Raw genomic sequence first — 16,995 nt, 5'->3', positions numbered from 1 at the left:
GAGCTACGTAGAAGGGCAACGACATGTCAGAGCTACGCGCCGTCCCGTACACTGCCCTCCGAGCACGGCGCACAGGCACGTGCTGTGAAGACACCTTCAAGGTTCCACGGCTCCTAAGACTGTCCAAACCCTGTAAGAATCCACTTCCACAACGTGTTCCCATTTTTTAGGAAAACAAATTACTCCAGTCTGATAACCACGGTGGGAGTGGAAATTCCAGGCAGCAACAACCCCAGCACCTGGCTTTTTCAGAGCCCAGAGAAGGAAGTGGCCGAGGAACTTTGACCACACCAGGCAGCAGGGAGAACAAGAGCAGTGGTGACTCGTGGAGAGCTGACCAGGTGCCAGACGCTCTGCTAAGTACACAATGCCAATGGTCTCCTTTAATTCTCAAAACCTTATTAACGTCATCATATAGATCTTATACATAAGGGAACCGAGGCTCCGGGAAGTCAAGCGACTTAACCGTGGTTATCCCCCCACCCTTTTTTTTCCCCTCTGCGCTTAGTGGCGGCTTGCAGAATCCTAGTTTCCTGACCAGGGATCAAACCTGGGCCCCAGCATTAGAAGCACAGAGTCCTAACCACAGGACCACCAGGGAATTCCCATGATTATCCTTTTTAAGGCTGACGCCAAAATATGGACTTCCCAGGTGGCTCAGATGGTAAAAAAAATCTGCCTGCAATGCAGGGCACCTGGGTTTGATCCCTAGGTTGAGAAGATCCCCCGGAGAAGGGAGTGGCTACCCACTACAGTATTCTTGCCTAGAGAATTCCACGGACAGAGGAGCCTGGTGGGCTACAGTCCATGGCGTCACAAAGAGTCCCACGCGACTGAGCGACTAACACTTTCAGGCAGTCTGATGCTAGGGCCCCTACTCCAATCTGCTATCCCACAACCCTTGAGAGTGAAGATGCTTAAAATACCGAGCCTTTGGGGGGCATAGATCTGATACTTTAATAATCTGTGCTCAGTCACATCCAACTCTGCAGCCCCATGGAGTAGCCAGTTGCATTTCCCAGGCAAGAATACTGGAGAGGGGTGTCACTTCCTACTCCAGGGGATCTTCCCCACCCAGGGAGTGAACTGCCGTCCCCACTTCCCCACCCAGGGAGTGAACTGCCGTCCCCACCTCTTGCCTCTCCTGCGTTGATTGGCAGGTGGACTCTATCTGTAGCGCCACCTGGGACGTCCCTTAAAGACGTTAGATGGATGTAACTACTCCCCCCTCACTAGCCTGCCCTCCTCTTCTCTGGAGGCTTGTCCCAGGACAAGCTCTTCACAGTGCAGCACAGGCCTCAGTATCGCCTATATTTCAAGTCAGACGTAGGCCCTGCGTAGCCGTGTGGCCTTGAACAAGGTACTTCTCCAAGTCTCGGTTTACTACCTCGCGTGAGGATCGCATGAAATAATCCATGGACGCCCCAAGCCTGGAACATCTGAAATGCTAAGTTCAGGCTGCCATGTCCCCTCTCACCTGGCCCTGTTCTAGGGGTGGCAGGTCCCTCGCGTGCCGCTTGTCCAGTGGTGGGGCTGGCGCTTCCTGAGCTGCCCCATGAACAGCACTGGGAGTCCCGAGGCTCGTTGATAGAGTCACTTTTATTGAGAAAGATAGTTTTAGGAACAAACCACAAAAATAATTCATTCACTGGATTGGCCTCTGAGATTTTGCAGTGAGGAGCCTGGAATGTGGGTGGCTCCCTAACTTCCTAACCGATCAATGACCTTCTGTATCCACTTCTTCAGGCGGAAGACGTGTGTGTAGAAGCCATATTTTCCATCCCTGTCACAGCCTTCACCCCATGAGACGATGCCCATTTGATACCAGCGGTTGTTATAGGGGCTCTGAGGAAGAAATATGGGGTTTCCAATAGAGTCAAGTCCAAGGTAGGGTCAATTGATTGTTCCTGAATCCTCGGGTCCCTCCCGTCCACCCAGAAGGATCTCCCCACCAGTTCCGGGCCTTCGGAGATGCTTACCTTCATGACGAAGGGTCCCCCGCTGTCTCCCTCACAAGCGTCCCCTCGTTTGCCTTCACCAGGCTTGTAACCTTGAGAGAGAACCGCAGTGCTCAGGGAGTGACCAGCTCACGCTCCAGCCAGAGTGCCCCCCGACTGCTAGCCCTCCCTGACTGCGCATTGCCTCCCCCACACATCCAACCCAGGCAGGTTTTGTCAGCTCTGTCTGCAACATGCAGCCCCAGTCCAGCCACTCTCGCCACTTCCGCACCCGGGCCCATCACACACCACTTTCTCCCCGAACCGCTGCTTTCTCTGCCTCTCCTTTCGCTGCCTCCAATCCAGTCTCCACCCAACAGGCAGAGTGACTTACAAAACCCACCAGACTGACAGGCAGCTGAGAAGAATGGCAGCTGCCTTTATCCAAACATCCCCAAGCACCCTCCCCAAACAACACAGAGGAACTTAAAGAACAATAGACGCTACACCATTGACATACGTGTAACCCAGAGAACCCCCAGACTTCAAGCTGCTTTTATGTATCTAAAGGCTAACGTGTTAGTCGCTCCGCTGTGTCCAGCTCTCTGCAAACGCACGGACTGACACCCACCAGGCTCCTCTGTCCGTGGAATTCTCCAGACAAGAATACAGGAGTGGGCTGCCATTCCTTTCTCCAGGGGACCTCCCCAACCCAGGGATCGAACCCACGTCTCCCGCTTTGCAGGCAGGTTTGCAGGTTCTTTACCATCTGAGCCACCAGAGAAGCCCATTAGTTAGATACATCAATTAATGTACATTTACTAATGTATCTAACTATACATTTAATATCAAAACTTACGTGGAGATGAGGAGGGAAAAATACTAGATCAAAGAAATAGACGCATATGAGTTAGGAATCTTGTAAATAACCCCAGATCTGCAAAATGAATAGATGAAAACCAAGTAGATCTATACAAAGACACAACAAGACAACAATGAATATGAACAAAAATAGCTCAGCTAACAAAAATTCCCCAAACACAAACATGAAACAGAAGAAAACTGTGACTGAATTAAGTATCACGTGGGGAATTCCCTGATTGCCTAGAGGCTAGGATTCCAGGCCTTCATTGCCGTGACCCCGGTTCAATCCCCGGTCAGGGAACTGAGGTCCTGCAAGCTGCACGATACGGCCAAAAACGAGACAAGATATCATCAAGCAAAATTTTGGTATGTGAAAAAGAATGAATCAGAAATTCAAAAATTAAATGGATAAAACAACAGTAAGTAGTTAAAAGCAGAAAGTGGTTGAAATGGAACTCAGACTAAGGGAAGAAAGGAAGCAACGGGACAGAATTAATATGTACAATATAGTCCAAGAAAACTTCATAGAAATAAAAGATCAGATGTGCATTTGAAAGGACCCACTGGGAGCCTGGCAAAGCTGATCTAAAACACTCAACTCTAAGACCTAGTCTAAAAAATTGAGACTTCAAAGATGAAGAAAATACCTTCAAGGCCTCCAAGCAAAAAAACCAACTCCCTTGCAAGAGCAAAAGAATTACACTTGGCATCAGACTTTGAAAACAACATCCAAAGTAAGTAACAATAAATTCAAGGGAGGAAAACTTAAACCATGGATTTCAAATCCAATGCTGCTGAACTTGAGGTATCAAAGCTACAGAAAACCAGTTAGTTACATACAAGAACTCAGGAAATTCTTTACCCATAACCCTCTTGAAAAATCTACTAGTGAAAAGCTTCATCCAACCAGGAGATGGATGCTTCAACAAAAGGGCTGATTAACTGCCAACAAGTAGAAAAAATACAATGAAAAGTATGAGAGGAGAAAAGAAAGAAGAAAGCACACTCCCTCTTATTGACTCCCTCCTATTGACTACACAACAATTCAGCGTCAGTTTCAGTTCAGTCGCTCAGGCGTGTCCAGCTCTTTGCAACCCCAGGGACCGCAGCACACCAGGCTTCCCTGTCCACCACCAACTCCCAGAGCTTGCTCAAACTCAAGTCCACTGAGTCGAAGATGTCATCCAACCATCTCATCCTCTGTCATCACCTTCTCCTCCCACCTTCAATCCTTCCCAGCATCAGGGTCTTTTCCAGTGAGTCAGTTCTTCACATCAGGTGGCCAAAGTATTGGAGTTTCAGCTTCAGCATCAATCCTTCCAACGAACACTCAGGACTGATTTCCTTTAGGATGGACTGGTTGGATCTCCTTGCAGTCCCAGGGACTCACAAGAGTCTTCTCCAATACCACAGTTCAAAAGCATCAATTCTTCAGTGCTCAGCTTTCTTTATAGTCCAACTCTCACATCCATACATGACTACTGGAAAAGCCATAGCTTTGACTAGACGGACCTTTGTTGACAAAGTAATGTCTCTGCTTTTGACTATGCTGTCTAGGTTGGTCATAACTTTCCTTCCAAGGAGTAAGCGTCTTTTAATTTCATGGCTGCAGTCACCATCTGCAGTGATTTTTGGAGCCCAGAAAAAGTCAGCCACTGTCTCCACTGTTCCCATCCACACAACAATTAAAAGACTAGAAGAAACTAAGGGCATTTCAAAAAGGGGAAAAGACCAAAGATAATGACCAGAGCAAAAGTGCAACCCTTCCTAGTTATATGGAACAGTTTGAAACAGCTCACAACATCAACAACACATTTGGATCAGGAACTGCCGATGGGCGTACAGTGCAGTGGTGGTTCAAGAACTTTTGCAGAGGAGACGAGAGTCTTGAAGATGAGGAGCATAGTGGCCAGCCATTGGAAGCTGACAAAACAATTGAGAGGATCATCAGAGCTGATCCTCTTACAGCTACACGAGAAGAGGCTGACGAACTCAGCATCAGCCATTCAACAGTAGTTGGGCATTTGAAGCAAATTGGAGAGGTGGAAAAGCTCAGTAAGTGGGTGTCTCATGAGCTGACCACAAATCAAAAACATCGTCTTCTCTTACTCCACACAAAAACAGCTAATCATTTCTCGACTGGATTGTGATGTGCTCAATGAGTTGATTTTATGTGACAACCAGCGATGACCAGCTCAGTTGCTGAACCAAGAAGAGGCTCCAAAGCACTTCCCAAAGCCAACTTGCACCAAAAAAGGTCACGGTCACCGTGTGCTGGTCTGCTGCCCGTCTGATCCGCTACAGCTTTCTGAATCCCAGAGAAACTGTTACATCCGAGACGTATGCTCAGCAAATCGACGAGATGCACCAAAACTGCACACCTGCGCTGGCATCGCTCAGCAGAAAGGGCCCGATTCTTGGTGACAACACTCAACCGCACACTGTACAACCCAGCTTCAAAAGCTGAGCGAACTGGGCTCAAGTTTTGCCTCATCTATCACATTCATCTGACCTCTCGCCAACCAACGACCATGCCTTCAAGCATCTCAACGACTCTTTGCAGGGAATAACGCTGCCACAACCAGGAGGAGGCAGAAAACGCTTTCTGAGAGTTCACTGAATCCCGAAGCACGGATTCTTATGCTACAGGAATAAGCAAACTTATTTCTCACTGACAAAAACATGTTGATAGTAATGGTTCCAATTTTGATTAATAAAGATGTGTTTGAGCCTAGCTATAATGATTTAATGGAGAAGGAAATGGCAACCCACTCCAGTGTTATTGCCTGGAGAATCCCAGGGACGGAGGAGCCTGGTGGGCTGCCGTCTATGGGGTCGCACAGAGTCGGACGCGACTGAAGTGACTTAGCATAATGATTTAAAATTCATGATCCAAAACCGCAAAAAAAAAAAAAAAAAAAAGGCAACTACATTTGCACCAACCTATTAATACTTCCTACACTGATCCTACAAAGTCATCCATGAGGGGTAGAACAACTTCTAAACTCCTGTTCATGTCGACATTTTGACTTCTTTCCATGAATCACAAATGTTCTTAATGGCATCTAGAATGGTGAGTCCTTTCCATAAGCTTTTCAATTTACTTTGCCCAGATCCATCAGAGGAATGACCATCTATGGCAGCTATAGCCTTATGAAATGCATTTCTTAAAATCCTAAGACTTGAAAGCCAAAACCACTTCTTGACCCATGGGCTGCAGACTGGATATTATGTTAGCAGGCATGGAAACATTAATCTTGTGGGGTGTCTTCATCAGAGCTCTTGGGTAACCAGGTGCATTGTCAAGGAGAAAGAATATTTTGAAAGGAATCTTTTTCTGAGCATCAGTCTCAACAATGGACTTAAAACACTCAGTAATCTATATTGTAAGCAGATGCGCTGTCATCAGGCTTTGCTGTCCCATTTAGGGAACACAGGAAGAGTAGATTTAACATCATTCTGAAGGGCTGGTGGCTCAAGTGGTAAGAATCTGCCTCCAATGCAGAAGACCTGGGTTTGATCCCTGAGACAGGAAGATTCTCTGAAGAAGGAAATGGCAACCCATTCTAGTACTCCTGCCTAGAAAATTCCATGGACAGAGGAGCCTGGCTGGCTACAGTCCATGGGGTCACAAAGAGTTGGACATGACTGAGCGACTAACTCTTTAAGGGCCCTAGGATTTTCTTAAGGGTAAAGGAACATTGGCTTCAACTTTAAGTCACCAGCTGTATCAGCCCCTAACAAGAGAGCCAGTCTATCCTTTAAAGCTTTGAAGCCAGGCACTGACTTCTCCTCTTAACTATGAGAGTCCTAGAGGGCATCTTCTTCCAGGATGAGGCGCTTTCGTCTGCACTGGAAATCATCGGTTTAGTACAGTCATTGTCATGAATTATCTTAGCTGAATCCTCTGAATAACTTGCTGCTTCACCTTGCACTTGGATGTTATGAAGATAGCTTCTTTCCCTAAACCTCATGAATCAATCTCTGCTAGCTTCTAAGTTTTGGCTTAAGGGAATGTTGTGGCTAATTCTATCCAGACCATTAACACTTTCTTCATGTCACTAATCAGGCTGTTTTGCTTTCTTATCATTTATATGTTCACTATAGTAGCACTTTTTTTTTGGTGGGGGGGGTGGGTCACACTGCATAGCATGCAGCATCTTAGTCCCCTGACCAGGGATTGAGCCTGTGCCCCTGCAGTGGAAGCATGGAATCTTAACCACTGAACCGCCAGGGAAGTCTCTAGAAGAGCACCTTTACTTTCCCTTTAGAAGTTTTCCTTTGCACTTACAGCTTGGCTAACTGTTTGACACAAGAGGCCTAGGTTTACATGCCTTGCTCCTTAAGCTTAATCATTTCTAGCTTTTGATTTAAGATGAGACAGATGCAGCTCTTCCTTTCACTTGAACCCTTAGAGGCTATGGTAGCCTTATTAACTGGCCTAATTGCTATAGTGTTGTGTCTCAGAGAATAGAGGCCAGAGGAAAGAGGGGCAGTCAGAACAGAGTTTGCTATCTATATGGGTGTAGCTCCTGATGCCCCAAAACAATTACAATAGTAACATCTGATCACAGATCACCATAACAAATATAATAATGATGAAATAATTACACATTGTAAGAATTACTAAAATGTCCAGAGGGATGGTATGGGGAGGGAGGAGGGAGGAGGGTTCAGGATGGGGAACACATGTATACCTGTGGCGGATTCATTTTGATTTATGGCAAAACCAATACAATATTGTAAAGTTAAAAAATAAAATAAAAATTTTTTAAAAAATTACTAAAACGTGACACAGAAACATGAAGTGAGCAAATGTTGGTAAAATGGCTCCCGTAGACTTGACTCAAACCTTCAATTTGTACAACAAACAAAAAAAAAACCCACAATATCTGGGAAGGGCAATAATGCAAAGCAAAAACCTAAGCACCCATCTACAAATGAACAGATGAAGAAGATATAGCATATACATACACACACACACACACACACACACAGTATTACTCAGCCTTTAAAAAAGAATGAAATTCTGCCATTTGCCATAACATGGATGGACCTAGAGGGCAGCGTGCTTAGTGAAATAAGAAAGACTGACAGGGACAAATACCGTGTTATCACTTATCTGTGGAATCCAAAAAATAAAACAGATGAATATAATGAAACAGAAACAGACCCACTGACAGAGAACAAACTAGGAATTGCCAGCAGGGAGAGGGAGGTGCGGAGGGGCAAGACAGGGCTGGGGGTTAAGAGAGAGAAACTACCGCATCCCATCTAAATAACCAAGATACACTGGCCAGCGCAGGGAAATACAGCCATCATTTTGTAATAGCTTTAAATGGAGTATAAGCTATCGACACACTGAATCACTGTGTTGTACACCTGACACTAATATTGTGTATCAACTATGTTCAAATAAAATGTGTAATACACAAGCAAATAAAGCGAAGCCAGGCCTTGAACACAGGCCTGCGCTGTTAACGGGTCTCATCCTCCCACCGCAGCCCCGCCCGCCCAGGCACTTGCCGGCACAGAACATGTTGTCGGTGATGCGGATCCGGGTGGAGGCCTTGCACACCGGCCGCTCCACGAGAGGCAGGTTGACCACCTGGAGGACGCTGGGCTGCACCTCGGCCACGCTGGTGGTCCACGTCTCCCTCCGGTTGCCCCAGCCCGTCACCCGCCCTTTGAACCCAGCGTGGAGCAGCCTTTGGGGAAGGGAGAAGGACCCAGTGAGAACACACCCGCCCAGGAGCCTCCTGGCCCCAACACCACCCCGTAGAGACCCGAGCCTAAGACCCCCGTGGCAGGAAGGCCCGAGGCCTGGAAATGGGAAGGAGCTTCGGCAAGGCGACAGGATGTCAGAGTTGGGCCCAGAACCCAGCCCACGCCCCCTCAGCCTCAAGCCGCCCCCTCCACCGCCCCCCCGCTGCCCTCCTGGCTGCCCAACTTGGCTGCTGTCTGCTTGTCGGGCAGGCACACGGGGTGGATGTAGTCGGATAACTCGATGGGCCTCTTGAGCTTCAGCAGGGCGATGTCCCGGTCCAGATTCTCCTTCCAGTTGTACCTGGGGTGGATGTAGATCTTGTCCAGCATGGAGATCTTTTCAACCTTCCGCTCATACCTGTGCAGACCCCAGCAGAGAAAAAAGAGAAGCTGCAGGCCACCCAGGGAGGTCGGCAGGTTCCTCAAGGAGGCAAACTGCCTGCCCTCAGGGGCTGGAAGTCAGGGTAAACAGCGGACCAGCTCCCGCCTTGGCAGGCCCCAGGCAGCTTCTTCTTGGCCTGAAGCTGCCCCGGGGCTTCGGGATCAAGCAGCCCAGGCAGTAGCGGGAGGGACACAGGCTGCAGGCCCTGACCCAAACGACCTCTACTCAGGGCTCACGCCTGGACCCCGTCCTGATGCCTGGGGGGCGCCAAGGGCAGGCCAGGACTCTGCTCTCTGCCAAGCCTTTTAGTTTCCCTGTCCCCAGGTCCAAGCTTTAGTCAGGACATGGCCAAATCGACTTTACAGCAGGGACTGCTGGGTTTTCTACCGTGAGAGACGTACACAGACATACCCCGGTGTCTCAGAGCCACGGGGCCCGCACAGTCCCGCCGCACACCTGGGGGCCCGTCCGCACCTGGTGCGGGAGTGCTTGCCGATGCGCACCAGCAGGTCATCCACGGTGAAGTTCTTGTCCCAAGGCGGGTACAGGAGACAGTGGGCAGCCGTGAGGACCCAGCGGTCACTGATGAGGCTGGCCCCACAGAGCAGCTCCTGGGGACTCTTACGAAAGAGCATCACCTGCCTGAGGCGGGAAGCCGGAAGGATTAGGTGGTGGCAGGGTTGGGCGGGGGGCTGCCCCATTCACCAGCCCTACAAGCACAAAGGTCCGTCTTAGTCAAAGCTATGGTTTTTCCAGTGGTCATGTATGGACGTGAGAATTGGACCATAAAGAAGGCAGAGCGCCGAAGAATTGATGCTTTTGAACTGTGGTGTTGGAGAAGACTCTTGAGAGTCCCCTGGACAGCAAGGAGATCCTACCTGTCAATCTAAAGGAAATAAATTCTGAATATTCATTAGAAGGACTGATGCCGACCCTGCAGTCCTTTGACCACCTGATGCGAAGAGCTGACTCACTGGAAAAGACGCTGATGCTGGGAAAGATTGAGGGTGGGAGGAGAAGGGGACAACAGAGGATGAGATGGTTGGATGGTGTCACCGACTCAATGGACATGAGTTTGGGCAAACTCTGGGAGATAGTGAAGGACAGGGAAGCCTGGCGTGCTGCAGTCCATGGGATTGCAGAGAGTTGGACACGACTTAGTGACTGAACAACAAAAACAAGCGGAAAGTCCCAAGTTTAAGAACTAATTAGAGCTAACTGCTGGGCCCAGACCCCAGCTTGATCTGGCCACCCTTGGGGACAGGGCATCCATGTGACACGAAGAGGCAGCCACCTGCATTTTGCTTCCCCCGCATTGAGCTTTTTCCAGGCCACAGTTGGCACAGCCTAGCAGAGAATCAAAGAACTGGAATCGAGTCCTGCTATGTAACCCATTCACTAACAGCATCATTTAGATGAGTCCCTTAAGCGCTCTGAGCCTCAGCTTCACCATCTGATTTGGAGAAGTAACAAACCCAAATCTAAGTAGGTGACAGTGAGGATTCGATGCGATGCTGGTGTGGCTAGGTTACCAGTGGAGCCTAAGTCTGTGAGCGCGGAGAAGGCTCCGGGGCGCGTGGTGGGGGGCGGGGAGAGGGCACGGGGGAGGCGAGGAGCACGCACCAGGGCGCGAGGCCAACCTCCGCGTCCTGACCCTCCACGATGCGCCCCTCGATGTAGGACTCGAAAAGCTCCTTCTCCGTTTGGTCCTGCAGCTGCTTCTTCTCGAACAGGGGTCGCAGGCCACAGTCTAAGGGGCGAGCGGGACCGTGAGAGGTGGAGCGCCGCCGCGCCCCGCCCGCACGCCGTGACCCCCACACCTTACCGGCCTCCCCGGCGCCAAAGGTCTTCTCGTTGAAGAAGGGCTGGAAATGGTCCTCAGACGTGCGTCCCTCGATGGCCACGTCCGGGTCCGGGTCCTCACCCAGCCTGTCTCCCAGGTCTCCATCCACCGGCTCCCCTGCAGGGACCCAGACACGGGCTGCGGCTGGGCCGGGCCATGCCACACCCGCTGCCTGGACTGCCCCGAGCCCGCACCCCGGGGAGGCCGTGTGGCGGCGGTTAAGAGCGCACCTTACTAGCGAACCGCAGCTCGCGGGCCTCACTGGCCTCAGCTGTGGGCAGGGGCTAGGCTCGCCCCTACCTGGCTCAGGAAGGCCCTGTGCCCACGTGGGAAGCCCGAGGCCAGGGAAGGCTCCGCTCCCGCTCTGACCGCCAGGCCCCGTCCTCTCTCGGCCCCGGCCCTGCCCTCTCACCGCAGTAGTTCAGGTCACAGTACTCAAAGTCGCCAGGCTGGTCGGCCACGTAGCACCAGGCGCCCTCCTCGTCCCCGTCTGGGTTGCGGCAGAAGTTCTCCGCCAGGGGCACGGCCGGGTTGAAGTCCTGGTCCTTGCTCAGGGCCTTGGCCTGCTCGCTGCTCCAGGCAAGGCAGCGGGACCCGCGTGTGGTCACCGCCAGCCGCCCCCGGTACTCCCGGCCGCGGTCCGGGACACATGTTTCCAGTAGAGGCGACTGACTGGTGGTGGAGCCTCCCGACCGGGGGATCACCTCCACTGTGACTCGGTCCTGGCCTGGTGGGTGAGGAGAGAGAGGGGGCAGAGAGCGTTGGACCACAGTGGAGCCAGACAGGATGGGAAGCTCTGCCCCCTGACCTTTGACCTGTACGATGTCAAGTCACTTAACCTCTCTGAGCTGCATTCGGCTTGCCTGTGAAAGGGATCTCTAATGAGGTTTTTTTTTGCAGGGTTGTTGAGATTTAAACAAAAGATATGGCGCAAGTGTCTGGGGCGTGACTAGCCAGGGATGGTACCCAGGTTTCACCTCCTGTGCTATCTGTACTCTACTGCTAGTGCCTGCCCAGAGTCTAAGGGATTCTGTGTTTTCACAAAGACCCAGTACGAAAGGCAGCTGGATCGACTGAGGATGACAAAAGAGAGCAACCCATGTTTGCTAGATTGAGTTACTGGCACTAATTCTTTATCCCTGCCTGAATCCACACCCTCTGTCCTGTTATTTTATAAACAAAGTGTAGCCTCCACCTCTCAACCTTGGCCTTGATCACTTGACTTGCTCTGGCCAAAGGCATGTGGGCAGAACTGACTGCCAGTGTCTGTGCTTCTGTTCACTGATTGGTATTTCTGCCATCCCCACGGAAGAAGCTGCAGCCTTTCTGCCTCCCTCACCATGGAAGAGCAGACCTAGACCCACCCACCCGAGGAGCTGAGCTCAGCTGGACCCACTGTTTGAAGCGGGGCCCCCCACCGAGCCCAGCCTACATCTGGACCCCACAGACGCATGAGCGAGTGTGGCTGCAAGGAGCAGAGCCACCCCAGCCGACCCCAGCAGACACAAAAAAAAATACACGCTTACTGGTGTCTGCCCCTGAGCTTTTGTGGCTTGTTGGTCATTTTGTGGGCTCTGCGGCACTATTGTGACTATAGCTAGCTGCCACGAGATGGGAATTAATAATGAGAATCATGCAGGGCTGGACTGTACGAGGCTTGCTGTTGGCACTCAAAAAAGGGCATGTGGACTGAGATGGTTAGGAAGGGCTTCCTGGAGAGAAGAAGGCCCGGAGCAGGAAGGAAAGCATATTTAGAATGAGCCACGTCCTGGATTGTAAGGAAGCAAAAGCTGTGGAGGGAGAGGAGGAGGCTGGAAGTGGACTCGCTCTGGCCTCCTGACGTCACTAACCGGAAAGTGTCTAACTAACCCGGGTCAGAGTGCGCTGGCATCTCGATTCCCGTCCTGGCTGTGGCCTTGGGCCACCGACCGCCCCCGCTCACCGCACACGGGGACGCTGCACTCTTCTCTCCGCAGAGTCGGGGATGTGGTGTAGCACCAGGGCCCAGTAATGCTGCCATCCGGGTTGCGGCAAAAATTCTCCCGCAGGTCAGCCCCCGGGTGGGTGGTAGAGTTGATTCTGGAATAGAAAGCATCTCAGCAAGAAGCCCGCCCCCGCCACCCGCAGTGTCTCCTCGCCCCCGGCGTCTCAGCAGACAGGCCTGCCCGTCACTCACTCTGGCTTATGTGGGTAGCGACTTCTCCACAGCTGGCACTCGATGCCTGACCGGGTGACGCTCACGTTCCCTCGGTAGTTCATCCCCACACCTTCAGCGCAGTTTCCTGCGGAGACCCCAGTCCAGGTGTCTGCCGCTGAGGACTTGTCCACCCGCCCTTCTGTCCTCGTAAAGCTCAGTCGGTCCCTCCCCTCCAAGCTACTTCTGCTCCATGACCCTTAACTTGCCTTTACTCAGCACTTCCTTTGTACCCAGCAGGCACCCAACATTCACTGAGCGCCCCCTGTGTGACAGCCATGTGCCAGGCGCTGTGCCCGGGACCAAGAACACAGCGATGAATAAGGCGGTCGGAGCCACGATAGGTCCCTGCCCTCACGGAGCTCATATCCAGCGGCTCCCCACCACGGACTGAAAGCGTGAACGAGGTCCTTAGAATCTGGCCCTGGTCTGCCTGTCCTGTTGTCTTCGTCCTCAGCCTAAGGGCCTTTGCATACGCTTTTGCACACGCCTTGGCCTTGGCCTGGGCCTGCTCTCCTGTTTGTTCATCAGTGCATCCCACCCATACAAGTAAAACTACTCCTGGGGAGTGGTCCTTGATTCTGCCAGCTAACGAAACTCTCCCTCTTCTGGAATTCTCTGGGCACCTGGAACAGAACTTTTCCATCAATTAATTTGATGTTTTGTATTTTTGCTTTCCTATGAAACTATGAGCTCCCTCATTCTCTTAAAATTCCCAGCACTTGACCATAGAGCTTGACAGATTGCAGAGGTTTGATGAGAGGTCTACTGAATAAACCCTTAACCCACGAAAGCGTGGCCAGTGGTTAAAGCTGTGCTGCGGGGCCTACTGCCATACTAACGGTGTATTCGGGACGCGATGGAGGAGGGATGATGTGCCCGGGAGGCCTGGCAGGGTGGTGCATTTGCACTAGTTCCTGAAGGGCGGCGCAGGGTGGGGTGGTTCCCCAGTGAGGGCTCTCCGGGGGAGATAATCGTGCTAACAGGGGCCAGGATCTGACATATCTTGGCCTGTTTAGAGAAATCCTTGCTTTCAGGAAGCAGGGGCTCTGGGTTCAGGGTTGGTGAGATGGGAGAGAAGGCTAGAAGGGAAGGTTAAGGTCAGAACCCACTAAGTTCACCAGGCTAAGAAGCCTGTGCTTTATTCTGGGGACAACAGGGGCGGTGTTGGAGAATGAATGTGACGTTATCGAAGCTCTGCCTTAGGGACACGGGGAAGACTGATTGGCATGGGCAGGGGCTTGGCTGAGAATGAGGCCTTAGCATTAACTCATGACGCGTTCATTCATTTCCTCCTCCACAATGAATCATCGCATGGATGATTGCCAGGCATACAGCCAGGGGCAAAGACGCATCCTTGACCTCAGGAACAGAAAGGCCACCGCCCCCCACCCCCGGGCCTCGACTCCTACCCCACCCCTACTTTGCACACGGGGGTCTCCCCACCCCCATGTCAGTTCCTCACCTTCCAGACATTCATTGAGCTTTTCTCGAGGATTTCTCGCTGACTCACAAGCTAGAAAAGACCCAGAGACACCACTGAGATTGAGGTGGGGACAGGACAAGTAAAGGGTAGGACAGCGCTCAGAAACAGAGGGGCGGGCAGACGATGGAAGGAAGGGAGGAACGAGGCAGGGGCGCAGGGATGGGCGGCTGGGCGGACCAGAAGCCTCTCTGGGGTGGAGCACTCTGCAGCTGGGGTCCCCAGGACTCCCCTCCCAGAGCAAAGTCTTCCGCGTGTTCACCTGTGTACTTGGCCCAGAACGCATCCTGAAAAACAAGGCTGAGTATGAGGCTGTGGCAGGATCCCTTTTGCTTTTTAGAGTCAACTTTGTCTTCTCCCTATACGCCCCCCTTTCCCTTACTCTGGTTACTCCCCGAGGACATGAGGGGAGCTGCCTGTACCCCTCCACCCTCTCAGGTCAGCCAAGACCGAAAGGGATTTCTGTGGGGGGGTAAACTGGCGGAGGGGCCCAGGCGGAGCCCCGGGGAAGGGAAGGCTGCTCAGGGCTCCCGGGACACTGAGCCCCACGCCTGACGGGAGCCCCAGCACCCCAGGGCACAGAAGTCACAGCAGACCTAAAGCTGAGCCACGCGGCCAGCTCCAGCTGCTCCAGAGATCCCAACGCAGACAGACGGCTAAAGACTGAGGAGCCCCCTTCCCTCGAAGCCCTGGAGCCTTGCCGGACCCTGGGGCCTTGACAGAGCCAAGGCGCTGGGCCCTCCCAGAGAGACCGAGCTGTTCATCCCAGCGGCCCAGTGAAGCAGGGCCCACACGACGCGATCAACAGAAAGCTGCCGGGTTCCTCCATCCCCGCCTCTGTGCTCCTGCAGCTGGGACCCCTTGGAGGGAGCCAGGACCTGCCTCACCGGGGCCTCACCGTGGCACTGAGAGACTCCAGGGCCTCGAAGGCCTCCTCGCGGCTGCATGGCTCCTCCAGGCACTCTCGCTCCAGGTCGTCCTTCCGCACCTCCTCCAGGAAGCCCTTGTTGGCACGGCGGGCCCTCTGGAGCAGCGAGGATGCTTGCTGATGGGCCAGGAACACTGCAGGGGGGAGGAGGGTGGGACGATGGCCACCGTGGGGGCAGGAGGCAAGCTCTGCTGGCTTCCGAAACGGGGGAGGGGGACTCCGGGATGGTGGCAGGCCCCGGAAGGCTGCTAATGGCAGCCCACTAGCCCTCTCCTTTCATGGGTCACCCCCAGCCCACCTTCCATATTGCCTGAGAGCAGTAGTCAGTGTCTGTCCGGCCCGGAGCGGCCGGGTCCTTCCCTGAGCTGGACATGGTGAGGATCTGGGGACCAGCCCTGTTTCTCTTGGTGGAGACCCCCAGCCCACAGACCCACACCACAGTCCGCCAGCCTATCACAGCTTCCAGCGCCCCCCTTACCATGCTGGCTGTGCACGAGGCTGAACAGGGCAGCCAGGGCCAGGCAGCCAGGCAGCCGCGGGCCTCGGACGCGCGCCATGGTGTATCCGCTCCGGCACTCTGCGGGCTGGTCCTGACCCCACCGGGTTAATGTTGAACCAACGTGAAGAAATCAGCCGGGAAGCGGAGGTCAGCGGGTCAGGGCCATAGGGACACGTGGATGGAGAGCCCACCCCCGCCATCCTGGGAGGAAGCCCCAGAGCGGAGCCCAGAGGTGCTGCCACCATCCAGCCTCTCCCTCTCCGGGGTCAGTGGGGTCACAGGGTTCTCCTGCAGGCTCCTTCCTACCTAACACAGGGTGATGGTTGCTTTGACCTCTGTGAGCCTGTCTCCTCCTCTGGGCGGTGGGGAGAGTGTCCTGCTGTAGAGACTGAAGGAGATTCTTAATTTAGAGGGGAGTTTAGTGAGCAGCAGCTGTGTGCAGGAAAGCCTGCGGGGAGGGCTGTGGAGTCCACCGTCCACATGTAAGGAAATGGAGGGCAGGGTGTGGCCAGATGGGAGCCGGGGGCAGGGCCGGCCACCCGGCCACACGCGGAGGGTCCCACGTCCCCGCCCTGCCTGGGAGCTGGGGAGGCGTGTTTGTGTGTAGCGGTTGCCAGAAGGAAGAGTCGGGCCCTGGGCCTCCCAGGCCTCTGGTCTATCTTCGTTCCCAGGTCACCCAGGACCGGTGGCCTGCAGGGGCAGCTCATACCCCCACACCCACCGACCTCCAGGGCAGGGCCCTCCCTCTCCCCCGGCCTGTCTGCCCTGGGGCCGGGCCTCCCCCATTCCCCGATTGCAGTATGAAAGGTAAATATTAGTCCTGGGTCTAATTAGGACAGAGGGCCAAAGAGCAGGAACACAGGGAGCACGGGTTTTTGCCTCGCCATCCTCTGGGCCTAGCCGTTTGGGGTCTGGACTGAGGTCATGTCCAGTGTGGGAAGATCGCAGGGAGAGGCCCAGGGCAGAGCGGGGGATGGAGGGGTGGCAGGGAACTAGCGACCAGGGCTCCAAGGAGTCAGCTCAAATCCTGGGTGGCCCCGTTCCACTGTATATATATATTTACGTTATACACGCACTCATTCCTACTTTTCTATGTATT

At 53.2% G+C, this 16,995-nt stretch overlaps 1 protein-coding gene across 2 annotated transcripts; it reads right to left on the bottom strand.

Moving 5' to 3' along the window:
* Window positions 1-1,581: 1,581 nt before the first annotated feature.
* Window positions 1,582-16,290, bottom strand: F2 (coagulation factor II, thrombin). Of its 2 annotated transcripts, XM_061381342.1 has the most exons (15): window positions 16,203-16,290; window positions 15,876-15,987; window positions 15,368-15,531; window positions 14,732-14,756; window positions 14,452-14,502; window positions 12,969-13,074; window positions 12,735-12,871; window positions 11,205-11,519; window positions 10,775-10,909; window positions 10,573-10,699; window positions 9,406-9,591; window positions 8,752-8,925; window positions 8,328-8,509; window positions 1,980-2,050; window positions 1,582-1,845 (listed from the first exon to the last, which is right to left on the bottom strand). In XM_061381342.1, exons 2-15 carry the CDS (start codon window positions 15,952-15,954, stop codon window positions 1,702-1,704), a joined length of 1,896 nt encoding a protein of 631 aa, XP_061237326.1. In that variant the 5' UTR covers window positions 15,955-15,987; window positions 16,203-16,290; the 3' UTR covers window positions 1,582-1,701. The 2 variants fall into 2 exon arrangements, with proteins under 2 accessions (XP_061237326.1, XP_061237328.1); XM_061381344.1 differs by having other exon boundaries at window positions 9,424-9,591; window positions 15,876-16,256.
* Window positions 16,291-16,995: the final 705 nt, after the last annotated feature.

Source organism: Bos javanicus, chromosome 15, assembly GCF_032452875.1.
Source record: "Bos javanicus breed banteng chromosome 15, ARS-OSU_banteng_1.0, whole genome shotgun sequence".
NCBI lineage: Eukaryota > Metazoa > Chordata > Mammalia > Artiodactyla > Bovidae > Bos > Bos javanicus.
The sequence above is the reverse complement of the archived record's forward strand: the minus strand, read 5'-3'. Positions and strand labels throughout refer to the sequence as shown.